The sequence below is a fragment of the Pleurodeles waltl genome, chromosome 8 (assembly GCF_031143425.1).
Source record: "Pleurodeles waltl isolate 20211129_DDA chromosome 8, aPleWal1.hap1.20221129, whole genome shotgun sequence".
Taxonomy (NCBI): Eukaryota; Metazoa; Chordata; class Amphibia; order Caudata; family Salamandridae; genus Pleurodeles; species Pleurodeles waltl.
This window is the reverse complement of record NC_090447.1, coordinates 1328567187-1328584966: the sequence shown is the minus strand read 5'-3', so window position 1 is coordinate 1328584966 and position 17780 is coordinate 1328567187. Positions and strand designations below refer to the sequence as shown.

The window sequence follows — 17780 nt, the reverse complement described above, 5'->3', positions numbered from 1 at the left end:
ATCGTCCAAAAGGGCTACTCCCTCCCCTTTGTGACTACCACTCCACCATGGCACCCACTTATGACCAGTCTACAGAGGACCACCTCTCCTTGCACGATAAGGAGTTGCTCTCTCCCTTGGCCAAGGGAGACGTAGAGAGAGCGCCAGCATCAGAAGTAGGTGATAGTTGCTCTGGTGCCCAAGTCGGACAGAGGCCTTCATCCTATCCTAGACCTGCACAGTATCAATCTCTGCCTGAAAGAGGAGAAATTCAAGATGCTCATGCAAGTTCTGTTTATCTTGGAACCCGGGAGGCTGGATGGTAGCGTTGGCCTTGCAGGACACATTTCCACAACCCTGTCTTCCCTGCCCGCAGACATGATCTATGGTACACGGTGGGCCAAGAGCACTCTCCTTTGCTGTGCATCTCTTCAGCTTTGCCAACGCACCTCAGGTGTTCACGAAAATGACTGCAGTGGTTGAGTCTCATCTGCATCGGTTATGGGGTCCTGTCTTTTCATACCTTGACATTTGCTGTTGAAGGCGGGCTCTCCCCAGGTAGTCATCTCTCACCTCCAGACTACAGTGAACATTCTGCACTCGCTGGAGTTCAGTATCATTATGCCAAAGTCACACCTAACTCCATCTCAGATGCTCCCTTTCATCGGAGTCATTCTGGCCACAGTGCAATTTCAGACCTATACTCCTGAGTGGCAAGTCACTGCTATTGAGGCTATGATACCAATATCTGATAGAGACTTCCAGTTGAAGATTTCTTACCTTAGAATTTCCCACAGGCATCAGTCTGGATCTGGAGATTTTTTCTCGAGCAGTACCTCTGCACGCTGTTAGGGGGCATCAGTGGGCGCCGCGTTCGGCATTATGCGCACCGGAAATGATGACGCTGGACCTATCTAGGCACCACCCTGGTGCGCTGGTGACAGATTTTCCCTTTATGTAAGCCAAGCGCAGATCCAAAGAACAGCTACCCCTCAGTCACTTTTTGACTGGTCTTTTTCAATGTTTTGTCGAAGATTTTTGAGTGACTACACTCCTGGTGCATCAATGATGTCATCACTCAAGACCGGGTTCAAGCCTTGCGCTTGTAATAGGGCAATGTCTGTGACGGATCCACACCTCGTGTGCTTGTGGTGTTTAGAGTGCAACCAAGACCCAAAGATGTGCTTCGAGTGCTGGGCCATGAATTCGAAAGCTTTGAGGGAGCAGTCCCGAAAGCTCATTGCGGCCCGGTGCTCAGATCCGCGTCACTCCTGAACTCAGTGGAGAGAAAGGGCATGAGAACTCTTGCGGAGCCCCCATTTTTCATCGTCCTACTAAAAGTCCTCTGGATGGTCAGGTAAGTCGAGGCACAAAAAGAAGTTGAAGAATAATAAGCGTTCTTCGACTTCACCCTGTCTTTCGGCCGACGCAACAAGGGAAAAGGAGCGTCATAGTTCCAGTCCTCGGAGTCTGGGTCGACTCCAGCCTCCCTTAGTTTTCAGGGGCTGGAGCGCACCCTGCCCAACTCTTTGAGTTCTATGAGGCCATGCGCCTCATCTTTGGGCAGTCTTACACTGCTGGAGAGCCTTTGGGCCCCTCGGGTTCCACACCGGCAGCTTCAGGTCGGGGGGGAAGGGCACCCATGAATCCGTTCCTGGATCCGAACAGCTGTAGTTTGTACCAACTTGACCTTGGAGTACCAGCTAGAAGATCCCGTGGACTGGCGTACGGACCTGGGTGAGGCCAGTGGTCTGGAGACTTCTTTTGACATGGGCATGCTTTCTCCACCTACGGTGGCTAGGAGGGAGGGAGCGTCCTAATCCATGGTGGTGCGTAGAGCGGCCGAGGTCCTGAGCCTCAAGCTGCCTTCGGTGGCAATCAGCACTAACCAACTAACTTGGTTAGTGCTGACTGCCTGGGGCCTGCTTCAGCCTGGGGTTTCCACTTCGGAACTCCTTTTGCCTTTTAATGAAGCCCTCACTGATGTCCTGCTGGGGACCAGGTCCAAACCCAGCACAGGAGCCCATGGCCATAGACCAGCTCCAAATGACCCAGTGTAATGCAAGACCTGACCCCTGAGAGCTTGGTTATCCAAGCCTCGACATCCCCAGGTGCATTCCCTTTGGCACCCCTCAGTTAGGGAATCCAATAGGCTGGATCAGCTTGGGAAGAAGATGTTTTCTTCCTCCAGCCTGGCATTGTGGTCTGTGAGCACTGCTTGCCTTTTAAGCCGTTACACCCTTACTGTCATAGATCCCGGTGGAGGGCTGGGCCATTCTGTGCAATTTTGGGTAAAGAGATCTTGCACTGAGGACCTGTTCAGCAGGGACCCAGTACACATTTAGTCAAAATTGCACCAGAAACCAAGCAAAAAGTGGGGGACTGACCATGTCAAAAGATGCACTTTCCTAAAGTAAGGAATCTGTCAAGTGCTACCTTGAGGGTGAAGACCCTCAGTAAGTAGCTTTGTGAAGTTTGTGGGTCATGGAATGAAACATTTGAAAGAGTGTCAGACCTCCTTTTTCTGATGAGAATGAGTGTTCATCTGGTTATGGGCTGGCGATGTGAATAGTACAGTTTTAAATGTTTTAGTTTAGAACAGAGGCCAACTCAGATTATTAAACGTCAAATCAATTCTAATATTAAATGCTTGGGTGACAATTTTATTTATCTGCTCATGCATTGGTCTCTCAATTAATAAGGCTTGTATTTTCGTACATGAAGGGCTTAGACCAACATGGTTTATTTTACCTGATAATTCAAAATTGTGATTTGCACAGTGCACATTGCATTGATTTTAAGTAACAAAAGCAGTAACGTTTTTTAATATGTATATTATGAGCTAAGGGGTCATTAGCAGATCCTAAATTTAAACAAGATGTTCTTAAGGTGTAAACTTCTGGAAAGGAATGTTATTAATCCCCCAATACTCATTGACAAGGTTATAAACATAATTGGTATCAAGTGGCAAACTTGTTACTAGAAGTATTTTGATGGAGCAGGGTTCTGCACAGTATGAGCTGAAATAGCATTGCCAATCCTGGCCTTCAAAAGAAGCAACATTTGACGAGGACCATTATCATCAACTGGTATCAAAGTGTATATGTATTTTCTGCGTAAAATGTGGCATTTTACACTAAACCTCCTGTACGTTGTTCAGCATTATCATGCATAGTAATCTATTTTCTATTTTAGGAGGCTATTATCCAAATAATGAAAATGCGGAAGAAAATTACTAATGCTCAGCTCCAAACTGAACTTGTAGAAATATTGAAAAATATGTTTTTGCCACAGAAGAAAATGATCAAAGAGCAAATTGAATGGCTTATAGAACACAAATATATCAAAAGAGATGAGTCGGACATCAACACCTTCATATACATGGCATAATTCTCAGTGAGGATCGCAGGGCAGCTGTTTCGTACAGACATTATGTGCTTTGAGCAGGCAACTACAAACATTTGGGCTAAAGGACATATGCCGACTCTTTCATTGCACAAATAACAATCCTGCCTTATCATACCAGACACTATTTTGCCAATTGAGATAGCATGACGGCGTTCCCTTCATGTTGCACTCTTTTAACAGCATGCTGTTTGTGGGACATTTGTTTTCATGAAGAGCCTGTTGTGAGCTTTTTAAGTAGATTTGAATTTCACCAACCAAGAAGATTACAGTTGTCCTTTTAGTTCATCAATACCCTACACGAGAAAAATAAAAACAAATCTTGAAATATTCATGCACTGAGGAACTGCTATCATTTTGTTTAAGAAAAGTAATCAATTGGAACTTGAAGTAGCACTTTCACTTTGGAATCCTCTTCAACAATTCTGTATGTGTAACATAAGAGACGTTAATTTTCTCATCACAGATGTGATACTTGCTGCGGTAATAAACCAGTTGGCTCAAGCAGTGCTCGGATATAATGAATGGATTTTAATGGTAACAAAATGTTGTGAATTATTTTCAGTTTGTGAATGTTAGTTTACCTTCATGAAAGATTACTGTTTTATATTCTTTTGATGTACATACAGTATGGATTTGCCTTATCCTGTTCCATCCATATTAGGCCAGATTGGACGATTCTGAATAGAAATCCATTGGAATCAAGGAAGCTTTTTGACACATTGCTTCCTGTCTGCATACAAGGTCGAAAATGATATTTTTACAAGAAAAAATTGAACAGTGAAATGAAATGTATTTACTTGTACATGCTATATTATTTGTATTCCAAATGTTTGGGGTTAAAATGGCTTTAGAAAAGTGTCTTAATGTATTAAAAGATGAGTTGTTGCACAACTCGTGTTAATTTGTATTGTAACATGGTGTTTATCCCTTTTAATAAACTCCTCAGCAGTAGTTTTGTATTACATTACTAGATATAAACAATCACTTATGCTTTAGTACTGGATCTCCATAACAGCCCAAAGAAAAAGGTTTATCTTTTAAGAATTTTGGATTTCCCGGGAGTGTATTCAGCAAAAGGTAGCCTCATTCCTTTTATATTATTGATTCAAGCTTTTTTGAGATTCAGCATAATGGTGCTTTGTTTTTAGCTAGCAATGTTAACAGCAAATAGAATACAATGTACACTATATTGCATACACTAGAAGTTATCTAAAGGTCAGTTTTGGCAATGTGCTTGTACTTTCAGAGAGATTGGGAGTCCTACTCTTCCTCTTGAGCTCACTGGAAAATGCTGCATATGAAATACTTTTGAAATAGCAAAATGCAGTGGTTTCTTCGTACAGTGCAAATATGTTCTAGTGTCCTTTTTTTCAGCTTGAAAAGCATGAATCCTTTTAAATATGTGGATTTTTTTTTTTTCCCTTTTTGTTAGTCACTATACCGGAGGGGACGATAGTTGGTATGGTGGTCAAAGACACCAAAGTAAAATCAAGCTAAATGATCTTTCCCTAACCCTTTCTTCAGAAAAGTTTCTTCCAGTTGTTTTTTTTTTTTTAGAGCTTATTAGATTCTCAGTAATATTGTTGGATATAATTGGACTAAGGTAGCTATGCCAGGCATATGTGGCAACTGAAGGTATTTACTTGCAGATTTTGTTCTGGTTATGTTTGAATGCAGACTGTCATTGTTTTGTGGAATATGAACTGTTTTCTTTGTGTTCCACGTGTGTGTGTGTGTGTGTGTGTGTGTGCAGCCTTTAAGACAGTCATTTATATGTGTTTGTACTACTAATCCAGGAACGAGGTGACTGCAGCATTTCACAACACTTAAGTAAATTCTTTTTGTACATACGTTGCAACAGTCACCTTTAATTGGTAGAGGTTTGCCATTATTTTTTTTTAGTCTCGTTCCATCTGGTTTACTTTACTAATGTACACAACTACTTGCCATCAGAAAGTATGTTACATGAATCATTTAAAATGGTGCGAGCTAAGCTAAAACATTAAAAATATATTTTTTTAGAAAATGTCAAAAAATAATTTTTATTGCTTAATATTTAGTTTTGAAATGTAGCCTCTAAAGACCACGGTAGAAGGGAGCTGTATAGTTTGAAAAAGTATTTTGACTTAAAATTATACGGCTGGGAATCGGTTATAGGATCATATTCACAGTAAGTTGGAAGTGAAGGGGAAGGCAGCATTGTTTTTAATGTTGGTATCAGAAATGGAATTGAGAACCCTTATGCTGTCCTCCCTCCCCTCAGCATTAATTTGGTGTGGTGCTCACAAGGAAACGATGTCTTTGGCAGCAAATGGAATGGTATCTTTTGTGAATATAGCATTAGTCTAGAAGGATTTATGTTCGAAGCCTTCCACTTTCACCATGTTAACTTTGACATAATTTATTCACGTTTTGAACAGGTTCTCAGTATATTTGTAGTTCAAATAGAAATGAAGTAGCTATCAGCTTTGTTTTGTCCTCACATTTTTAAAATGTAGTACAACATATAAATATATTTAGTCAAGATAAATTTTATATTGTTTGACCTGGGAGTTAATAGTCTCTTCTGGTACATCTTTTAACAGTTCAATTGGGCTTAAGAATTGAGAGATTTACTGGAAGGTGTCAGATGAGAACTACTTCTATATATAATAGTCCTGACTCGGATGTTATCTCTTTGTACATTAGTCCTTGGTCATGTTTGTGAAATAAACAGTAGTACATGTAAATATATATACTTCTAGGTTGTAATCTTTTGTTATGGGATTTACAAATTTACTGCTTTGAATGTGTTACACTACAGAGTCCAATGAATAATGCTGTACAATTGAGAATGGTAACAGTTTGTGTATAGACGTTAAGCTGAACTGTTTTGATGTACTGCTTATTTTTTTAGTTTTATTTTTTAAGTTGTATAATTTATTTTCTTGCAAAATAAAAATGCAACATAACACTTGTCCATCTTACCCTAAACATTTTGATGTCCATTTTAAGCTATGAAACTTTAAAATTGTGCACCCGATGGGCATGTGTATAAAGGTTGCTTCTCTTTGACACAATTGGCACAGATTAAAAAAACTCAGACCATTTTACTATAGAATTTCTTATGACCTTTAAAGCAATATTTCATTATTGATTCTCAGTCTTGGCAATCCCTTCTTATCTACTGCAAACATTTTTAGACTAACATACAAGTAAAGCAATATTAACAATGTGATTAAATTGGAGTTGCAGCAAGATGTTGAATGCCATAGCCCTTAGATCAGTTCATCTCCATTGCTACTTTAAAAATGGACTTTCTTGGTTACAAAAGTATATTTCTTCCTGCAAAAGCATAGTGTTTCTAAGTGAGATTACTGTTGGAATGTTCACAGCCAGTTCTGTTTATTTGTTGTCTTTATTTGCTCTGCCATTCCTTATCGCTGCTTTGTTGGGTGTGGCTTTCATAAAAAGTTGTTAATGTAAACAATGTATTCAACACCAGTTTTCTACTGCTCTAACATCAGAGCAGTGAAAAAAAAAAAAAAATTCATTTTTGAAAGCTCTGGCGTCGGAAAAGTGAAACAGTGCTTAAAGCAGGTTCCCTGAAAGGTGGTGATTCACCGCTTCGCCTGAGTTTATGAAGACCCGAGTGAAACATTGGAATGGCAGTCTACTGACTCACTTGCCTTCTCCTGACTCCCTTCTTCTTCCACAGACTCAAGTGATGCAGAGGAATGCAGGTGGTGCTCTTGAACTATACAGTGGTCAGCCTAAGGCCTGGCCATACCAATGATAGACATACAAGTGCAGGTGCTATTTGGAGCAGGCTTTCAGAGAGTGACTTCAGACTGAGAACAGGAAGGAATGTCTATATGGTAGTAGAGGACAAACACCGAAGTGTAATATATATATTTTTTTTAAATAGTAGGATTGGTTGTTGTTAGGTGATATCTAATAGAGACTTCTAGCTGCAGATTCCTTATCTTTGAATTCTCCCCAGGTCCCTAAGTGGATCCAGAAGATTTTTTGTGAGAAGTACCCCCTGTGCACTGCTAGGTGGTATCAGTCAGCTCTGCGTCCTTCATCACTGTCGTCTGCACTGGAAATGACTTTGCAGTAGCCATTTAGGCGCCACCCAGGCGCACCAGCATCAGTAATTTTCTTTCTGCGCCAGCCAGTGCCAATCCAGGGAGAACTACCTCTCAGTCATTTTTTGACTGGCCTTTTTCTCAACTTTTGTTGAACCATTTTTCAAGCAATTTTCTCCTGGTGTGTTGAGGAATGTCTTCTATCGTGTCATCAGGCGATGTCCGCGCCTCGTGTGTTTGTGGTGCTTGAAGCGCGACCACGACCCAGTCATACTGCGAGTGCCGGGCCATGCATCTGAAGGCTTTCTGGGAGCGGTCCCTAAAGCTGGTGGTCGCAGATCGAGGTCTCCGTCGAGAGGAAGATCCCGGGACTGGTTGCAGAGTTCGAAGTTGTCGTTCTCCCATTCAAAGACCTCGGGCCGATCGGCTAACTCGAGGTATAAGAAGAAAAGCAAGAAGTCAAAGCGCTCTTGACCTCATCGGTCGACGTCACAACAGAGTGTTGACATTCTAGGCCTCATTCTGCGGAATCTGTGCTTGGGCCGACTCAACGCCTTCAAGAGTTTGCAGGAGCCAGTTACCCATGCCCAAATCAAGGAGTTCTGTAAGGCCATGCGTTTCATTTTTTAGCAGTCCAGCTCTGCTGGAGCGCCTTTAGTCCCCGCGAAGTCAGAGGGGGACCCATCAGTTCTGCGCCTGTGTCTTCAGCCTCGGCTCAGATGAGCTATCAGGGATCCAGTCCTACATCTGGACTGGCGCCGACCACCTCAACCTTCCCCAGCGCTGGTCCTGATGCCATTGCTCTCGGCGCCGCCGGCACTCATTTTCATCCCTGACTCTAAAACAGAGCCCGATGGGTGTCACCGGATGCAGATTCGGGAGAGGGGGACCTTTGGCCCCTTGTTCGGCTCTGAGCCCTGTTACACCGGGCTAGGCCTGGGGGAAGAATGGTAGGGGTCACTGGACCCTTTAGAACACCAGCCCTAAGACACTAAAATGACTTGGCGTTACAGACTTGGTCAAAGCCAGCGGACTTGACACATCTCCAGATACTGGCATGCTTTCTCCCCCTACTGTGGCTGCAGAGGAGGGAGCGTCTTATGCAGTGGTGGTGAGGAAGGGTGGCTGAGGTCCTGGGCCTTCAACTGCCCTCGGAGGCCATCAACCCTAATCTTTTAATAGAGGTGCTGCAACTGGAAACTTCCACCTCAGAATCCCTGCTCCCATTCATTGATGTGATCACTGGTGTCCTATTGGGTATCTGCTTCAAACCCAGCAAAGGGGCTCCCGTGAACAGGACGACTCCCCACCACCATTTACCTGCACCTGGGGACACAAGTTTCCTGACGCAACACCCCACCCCTGAGAACTTAGTGGTCGAAACCTCTGCCTCCCACTCTGTATTGCCGACCACTCCCTTTTGGGGGGATGTCCAGGTTTCTTTGATGGACATCCCCTCCAGTCTGCCTTTCACCCCATTTATGGCTGCAGATAGTCCTAAGGGGCTACTCCCTCCCCTTTGAGACTACCCATCTATCCATGCCACCATCTTACGATCAGATGACGGAGTCTCATTTCTCCCTTCCCTGTGAGGAAGATGCAGTTGTCTTTACCAAGAGAGCCATAAATGGGGTTCCAGTGCCAGAAGTAGGCTGTGGTTGCTATTCTCGATATTTTCTGATTCCCAAAAAGGACAAGTACCTTTGTCCTATCCTAGACCACGAGCCCTCAATCTCTTCCTCAAGAAGTTCTAGGTGCTCATGCTAGCTTAAGTCTTGTCTGCCCTGGATTCAGGAGACTGGATGGTAGCGTTGGACTTACGGGAAGCTTATTTCCACATCCCCGTCCTGCCTTCCCACAGACGTTACTTGTGGTTCACATTAGGCCACAAGCACTTTCAGGTCACCATCCTTACCTTTGATCTTACCAGCACCCCTTGGGTGTTCACCAAGGTGAGTGTTGCAGCTCATCTGCGAAATTCAGGGGTTTCAGTCTTCCCCTATCTCAACAACTGGCTGTTGAAGGTGGGCTTGTCTCAGGCTGTCATCTCCCATCTTCAGACTATGGCAGACCTTCTGCATGCGCTGAGGTTCACAATAAACGTGCTGAAGTCACACCTTACATCCTCTCAGATGCTTCCTTTCATCTGAGCTGTTTGAGCTTCTATGCTGGATTTCAGTGAGACTGACTCTGAGGCTGTTGGTCCTCATGGCCTCCTGCATCCTCCTGGTGACATACCAGATGATATATATTTTCAGGCTGTGCAATGGGACCCGAATTTCAGTGGATGCAGCATCAGGGAGACCTCTGGCATGGTCCAGATCTCGAAGGAACTGCAAAAGATCAGCAGTGGTGGTTAACGAACCATGATTGAGCCAGAGGCAGGCCTCTCTACCTTTCCCAACCAGATCTGACAGTAGTGACAAACGCTTCACTCCTGAGCCGGGGCAGCAATCTGGGAGAGGTGGAGATCCGAGAGATCTAGTCTCTGGTGGAAGCAGAACTCCACATCAACATGCTGGAGCTCTGTGCGAACCGACTTGTATTAAAAGACTTTCTTCCCTCTATCAAGGTAAAGATATGGTGTAGGTGTTCACGGACAACCCCACTGCCATGTGGTACTGCAATTAGCAGGGTGGGGTTGTGGACCCTTTGTCAAGAGGCTCTACATCTTTGGACTTAGCTGGAGCAGCAGGACATATCCCTGGTGGTTCAACATCTGGTGAGCTCTCTGAACATTGGAGTGGACAAACTCAGCCGAAAATGCTTAGTGTGTCACAAATGGCGTCTCCATCTAGAGGTGGCACAACGTCTTTTCAGCAGTGGGGAGAGCCTTGGTTCGATCTTTCCGCCTCTGCCGAGAACTTGCAATGTCAGCAGTTTTGAATTTCCAAGGCAGGAGTTGCTTGGAGATGCTTTTCTTCTCGAGTAGAGCTCAGGCCTCCTGTGCGCCTTAACACCCATACCACTCCTACCTACAGTTCTCAAGAAGATCATGAACGACCATGTCCAAGTCATCCCTGTGGCTCCAAACTGGTCACAGAGAGTCTGGTATCGCGAGCTGCTGATCATGTACATCGATCCTCCAATAAAACTGCTGCTTTAGGAGGATTTTCTTTGACAGCAGTAGGGGGAGGGTTCTTCACCTGAACCTGTCCACTCTCCGCCTTCTTGCGTGGAGATTGAGTGGTGGCAGTTGACAGCTTTTGACCTTCCGCCCGAAGTCTGCAACAGGGGTGGCTTCCCTTGTAAAGGGGCGGGGCCACAGGGGTGACGTGCTCTCAGGGAGAATGCTTGGGTAGTGCTCAGCACTCCACCTCAGAGCGCATGTGTGTTTGGCCGGCTGTCACGGGCCAGCCAAACACACATGCACACAAGGCTCTCTCCAGGCCAGAAACACTGTTGCTGGGCTGGGGAGAGCCTGTGCAAGCTCCCAGTCTGCCTGGGAGCACCCTGTGCCTGTGCCTACCTCCAGCCAGCAGGGGAGTGGCACGGGAGCCAAGGTAAGTTTTTTTTATTTTTTATTGTTACTATTCTCCCCCTCGCCACTCCCTGACACCCCACCTCCCAACCCCCGACCAGCGCGCTTCAACCAGCTCCCTTCAACACCGCGAGCCGCAACTGGTATGTAAGTAACTTTAGCAGCCGGGTGTCCCTCTTTAGGATGCTGGCCTGGTGTGTGGTGAGCACCTATGGTGTTATCGCTGTACACCAGGTCCAGGTATCCCCTATGAGTGAAGTGTAGGCAGCGTCTAGGAAGCCATGGCTCTCTAGAGGTAGCTGTGGATGAGCAGCCAAGACTTATCTAGGAGACATGCAAAGCTTATGCAATACCACTATAGTCACACAGCACTTACACACATGAAAGAACCACACAGTGTTACTATAATTAAGTGCCTTTATTTTTGTAACACAACTGATAAAATACTGTATAGGCAATCTGCTAACTGGAAATGAGTAAACACATTATTATATACACATTAGCAATCAGTAACTAGCACAGAAAGCAATAGGCAATGGTAAAAGCAATAGCAAATAGTGAGGGCCCTAGGGGAGGACCAAACTATATACTAAAAAAGTGGAATGTAGAAGGCAATCCCCTACCCAAGGAAGTGGAGTCAGTAGAAAGAAGCTGGAGGAACTAGGAACCCCATGAGGTGAGTACCAGAGTGACCCCTAGCGTCCCGGAGAGGAGACCCCACAACCAACAGGAGGACTTTGGAAAAGGATTGTGTAAGACCCATCCAAGACTGGAGGAAGCCAAAGGTGGATCCTGACAAAAGAGGACCTGCAAAGGAATGGGACCAAGTCCAGTTCAGGGTGAAGTGTCCGGTTGTGGCAGGAGCCACTACCCACCCTTCCGTAGATGCAAGACCAGGTCAACGGTGGGTGAAGAAGGTCAGCAGTATAGCACAGGAGCTGAGGAGTAGTCCCAGAAGCAAAGCAATTGATGTCCCACGTCTGCAGTCGCAATGCAGTTGGTCAGTCGTGCTGGAAAGCTTTTGCAAGACTGAAGAGGATCAACAAGGTCCAGGTGACTCGACCCAAGGAGAGGACTCTGGGGTGACCCTCAGCAGCTGGGAGAGTCACAAGAAGAGGAGGCAGCCCCAACAGGCAGCCCACTGGCAACAGGCACAGGAGTCGCCCACTCAGCACACCTGAAGAGAAGTCCCATGTCGCTGCAGCAGCAGGCAGGGAGGAGTCTGTGCTCTGCAGGGAGGAGTGCTGGGGGCCCGGACTACATGGAGCCTGAAGATCCCTTGGAGGAGGAGCTAACAAGCCTTTGTAGCTGCAAGAGTCGCGATGCACTGGGGTACTGTCCTGCAAGGAGAAGCAAGGGCTTACTGTCTCCCAAGTTGGATAGCTGCTAGGGAGGACCAATGGGACCACTCCAGACCACCACCTGTGATGCAGGATCCCTGCAGCTCCAGAGGAGAAAAGATCCACGCAGCCGGTCGTCGTTGCAGGCGGTGCAGATGCAGGAGAGTGGCTCCTTCCCTCCAAGGGAGATTTCTTCTTACTTCTTGTGCAGGCTGAAGACTCGTTGCCCTCAGAGGATGCACAGCCGGGGAAATATTGCAGGTGATGGAAGGAGCCAGAGAAACAATGTTGTAGAGCGGAGTCATCGCTGGACTTGCAGATTGTCGGTTCCTGTAGGGTCCAGTTGCAGTCCCAGTGGTCACAAGATGAAGTAAACAATGCAGAGGAGTCCTGCTGGAATTTTGCACGTTGAATCCGATGACCCACCCAAGAGGGGAGACCCTAAATAGCCCCATGAAAGGGTATTGGTTACCTAGAAGGGTGACCACCTACCAGGAGAGGGCTGTGACGTCACCTTCCTGACCTGGCCACTCAGCTGCACCCAGGGGGCCTCCGCTCACCTTGGATTCAGGATTGCAGAATCAAGTGCCCACCTGGAGGCACTCTGGGCATCACCCTTAGGGTGGTGATGGACAGGGGAGTGGTCACTCCCCTTTCCTTTTTCCAGTTTCACGCCAGAGCAGAGATCGGGGGGTCCCTGGACTTCTGCAAACTGGGTTTATGCAAGCAGTGAACCAAATGTTCCCTTCAAAGCATACCAGTGGCTTGGAGAGGCTACTCCTCCCAAGCCATGTAACACCTATTTTCAAGGGGAGAAGGTATTGCCGCCCTTTCCCACAGAAAATCCTTTCTTCTGCCTTCCTCTGCCTGAGCTGGTCAAGCAGCCGGAGGGCAGAAACCTGTCTATGGGATGGCAGCAGCACCGACTGCCCTGAAAACCCCAGAATACTGGTAGGAGCAATGCTGGAGGTCCTCTAAGGAGCCCCCAGAGTGCATGGAATCATACTTGCAACAGTATTGGGGTATGATGCCGACATGTTTGACACCAAACATGCCCAGGTTCAGAGTTACAATTATGTAGATAGACACAGGTAATGACCTGTGTCAAGTACAAGGGTAAAATGTCTTGCCTGCACTTACAAATTCCAGAGTAATGGAGCTGGAGTTCGTAGGGGCACCTCTGCTCATGCAGGGGTGCTCTAACACACAGGTACCTGCACCCTGCCCTCTTGGTTAGGAGGGCCTACCATAGGGGTGACTTACAGTGACCTGGTGCATTGACCTGTAGTGAAAGGGTGCATGCGCCTTTTCTCGCACGCTGCAATGGTAGGTCTGCAGACACCTTTTGCATGGGCTCCCATGGGTGGCACAATAATGCTGCAGCCCATGGGGAACCCTTGGTGCCCCAATGCCCTAGGTACCTTATACTAGGGACTTATATGGGGGCACCAGTATGCCAATTGTAGGATATGCAGATTCCTAAGTAACCAAATTTAGAGGAAGAGAGCACAATCACTGGGGTCCTGATTAGCAGGATCCCAGTGAAAACAGTCACAGTACACTGACAGCAGGCAAAAAGTGGGGCTAACAGTGCCAAAAATACTTCCCTACATACCCCCCACATAAAGGACAATAAAACCTAACCTTGGCCAGATGAGTCCTTATCGACTAAGTGTACATATCTGGAGGGTACCTCTGCATTGGAGTGTTTACTCCCAGTATTATTTCCAACTGAATTGCTCCTTCCCTGTGAGGATATGGACCACCCTATCAGTTCGGGGGTTTCTCCTGTAATGTGCCTAAACTGTGGGCCCTCTAGTTCCCTAGTTGGAGGTTGTGGACTTAAGAGTATTAGAGCAGGACAGGATTGTTGTCCCTTTGGCTCTATAGTAGAGCAGGGTTGCTGTCCTACGGGGTGGAGAGCAGGACAGGGTTGGTTGCTATCCTAAATGGCGTGGAGCACGACAGGGCTGCTGTCCTAAAGGCTCTAGCAGAGGACAGGATTGCTGTCCTATGTTTTCTGGGCTGGAACAGAGTTGCTGCCTCAAAGTTTCCATGTAAGGACAAGATGGCTGTTCCAAGTTAATAGGACAGGGTTCCTGTTCTTCTCTAGGTTCCTTCCAGATGGATTCTTTTACCCCTAATAGCTCAGCTGTTATAGCCTTAGGCTCCTATGGAGTGGGATCCTCAGTGGGAGTTTGGAAAGGAGGTAACTGTAGGAAGCTGGCTCTGTATATACTATATCAGAAGGAGCTATAGTGTGCACAGAGTCCAGGGGTTCCCCAGAGGCTTAACAGAGGCTAACGTAGATAATGCTAATGCTCTCTTTTGTTGTAGTGTGGTCGAGCAGTTAGTCTTATCAGAGGGTAGTACAAAGCATTTGTTGTACACACACACACAGACAATAGAAGAAGCACACACTCAATGACTTGACTCCAGACCAATGGTTTATATATTGGAAAAATATAATTTATTTCTAGAACCACAATATTCAAGTTGCAGGTAAGTACATCAACAAATAAGTATGATATGAATCAATATTTACTTTGCTTGGAATCAGTAAGTTATACAGTTTAAAAATGTATGGAAATAAGAAAAGTTAGTTTGATTTGCAGGTAAATACAAAACTTACAGTTCCAGTCTCTGTTTTAGGAAGTCCACAGGTCAGGGTTCGTTAACCCCAAACACCCACCACCAGCAGCACGGGGCCAGCCAGGTGTAGAGGTCAAATTTGAGGCAAATTTATCATGGGGTCCTATGGAGACTGGAGGCACTCTATTTCAGATCTGCAGACAGGTAAGTACCTGTGTCTTCGGAGAACAGACCTGGGGGATTTAAAGTAGCACTGGGCGGGCCACAAGTAGGCACCAACCACACACCCTCAGTGGCACAGGGGCAAGCAGGGTGCAAATCATGTTGGTCTTCCAATGCTTTCCTATGAGGGGACCCCGGGGCTCACTTGGATGCTGCAGGCTCGGTCCAGGGGGTCGGTTTGGGAAAACCACAGGCTGGACAAGTAGGAGGGCCACCTGCTGAAAGTTGCTGCACTGGAGGTTGGATTCCCCAAGGCCAGGGGGTTGCGGTTCCAGTGGATCTTTAGACGACCGGTATCTTCATCCAGAGCTTTCACAGTCAGGAGGATCCTCTGGATGGACTCACACTTTAGGTGTTGTCGTGGGGGACAGGAGAGGTCAGCCCAGGGTAGGCACTTGCTCTGAATCGCCTGGGGAATCCTCTCTAGTCTGTTGGGCCACCTAGACATGGGTCGTGGGCGTCTGGTACAGAGTGGTCAGGACTCATGGATCCTGGGAGGCTCTGGAGTCCTTGGATGTTATTTCTTCTTGGACAGGGACACTTTCCACAGGAGTTCTTGGTCCTCTGTGATGCAGGCAGTCCTCTGGAAACTTGTCAGAGGTCGCTGGATTCTCGGGATGTGTTGCCTTCTTTTTGCATGTTCTTTGAAGCAGGAGATAGGCCTGTAGGGCTGGGACAAAATCAGTTTTCGTCTTCCTTCTTTGGGTTTCAGCTTAGCAGTCTCCTTCTCTTCTTTCTTCTTGTGAGGTCGCCAGGAATCTGATAAACTGGGTTTAGGGGAGCCCTTAAATCCTGGATTTAGGGGTGTTACAGGGGCCAGAGGGTAGTAGCCAATGGTTACTGTCCCTGAAGGTGGCTACACCCTTCTTGTGCCTACCCCCTTTGGGGAGGGGGGACACATACCTAACCCTATTGGTCCCTGTCCTACAAACTAAGATGGAGAATTCTGCAGGGAGGGGGTCACCTCAACTCTGGACACCTTACCCAGGATAGGCCTTGTTTCTGGCCACAAAGAGCACAAAGGCTCTCACCCCATGTGGTCATAAACTTGTCTGGGAATGGCAGGCTGGCACAGACTTGTCAGTCCTGCACTAGCAGTTTGGCTAACATACTCTCTAAGATGGCCTCTGGGTGCATTTTTCAATAAATCCCAAACTGGCATCAGTGAGTTTATTGTGCTGAGATGTTTTATACCAAACTTCCCAGTATTCAGTGAAGCCATTATGGAGCTGTGGAGTTCGTAAAGACAAACTCCCTGACCATGTACTCAATTTGGCTACACTGCACTTACAATGTCTAAGCATGGACTTGGACACAGTAGGTGCATATTGCTCATGCAGCTATGCCCTCAACTGTGGTCTAGTGCACTCTGCCATAGGGCTGTAAGGCCTCCTACAGGGCTGACTTACCTATGCCACAGGCAGTGGTTTGTGGGCATGGCACCCTGAGAGGGGTGCCATGTCGACTCTGCCTTTATCGCCCCACCATCACACACAAGCTCTAAAGGCAGTGTGCATGTGCTGACTGAGGGGTTCCTTAGGGTGGCAATACATTCTGCAGCCTTTGGGGGACCTTCCCTGGCCACGGGGCCCTTGATACCATGGGAACCTTTTCCAAGGGACTTAACTGTGTGCCAATTGTGGAAACAAAGGTACAGATTTTGGGAAAGAATACTGGTGCTGTGGCCTGGTTAGCAGGATCCCAGCATGCTTTCAATCAAAGCTGGCATCAATATCAGGCAAGAAGTGGGGGGAGTAAACATGCCAACAGTGGCACTTTCCTACAGAAACTCTGTATCCTGCCTGTCTCTGTTGTTAGGAGTGTCCTGGGCCATTATTCCAGGTTCTAGGGTTCCTTGCTCTTTAGCCTGTGTGGAGGTTAAAGCAAGGAGGTTTTTAGGGATGCCCAGCATGGTTGTGTGGGCTTGAAACTCCACTTCAGCCCAAACTGGGGTCTCCAGGTCATTACCCAGGAGGAACGCTACAGGTAAGATAGAGGACACTACAACCTGTTTAGGGCCAGTAACCCCACCCCAGCTAAAGTCTACCACAGCTATGGGGAAGCACTGAGTGTAGTTATTTACAACAGTGACTTGGTACCTGTGACCAAGTAGGTGTTGTTCAAGTGACACTCGTTTTTCAGTTACTATGGTGACACTGGCACATGTGTCACTGTAGGCCTCGGCACCATTTATCAAGGGGTGCCGCCTGTACTTACCCATATTAGGGGACACGCAGCTAGGGTGACAAGGCCACTGCTACCCTTAGAGGCAAAAGCTCTCTCAGGGGGTTCTATTTCTACCCCAGGGCATTTTACAGACCCATAGGCGAGCCCAAGTACACTTTTAGGCTGACTACTGCTACCACTGTTGTTTCTACTACTAGGGGTACTAGTGCTAGTAGTAGTTGTAGCAGGCTTGGTGCTGTTTTTAGGACAAGTGCAGTCACCTGCCCTGTGGCCTGGTTGCCTACAAATGTGGCACCAATCTTTCTTGCTGGAAGAGGACTTAGACCCACTCACAGAAGAGTTTTGTGGGCCTGTGGAAGATTCTTTTTGTTTGTCTTTGTCCGCACCTTTGTCCTGGTACTCCCCTGCTACCTTCTTTTTGTGGTCACCCCCTGTGTGAGCTTTTCTACTCATCCTGGTGTGGACCCACTTGTCTGCCTTCTTTTCCAATTCTTGGGGAGA

General features: G+C 46.7%; 1 protein-coding gene across 2 annotated transcripts in view; it reads left to right on the top strand.

The window, feature by feature from the left end:
- The window catches only part of CUL5 (cullin 5), a 497462-nt gene extending 493124 nt beyond the window's left edge, over positions 1–4338 (top strand). For both annotated transcript variants that reach the window (XM_069202325.1, XM_069202326.1), the window contains exon 19: positions 3175–4338. In XM_069202325.1, coding sequence (XP_069058426.1) covers positions 3175–3369 — 195 coding nt within the window. In that variant the 3' untranslated portion in view covers positions 3370–4338. The remainder of the gene's footprint in view (positions 1–3174) is intronic.
- The last annotated feature ends 13442 nt before the right edge of the window (positions 4339–17780 follow it).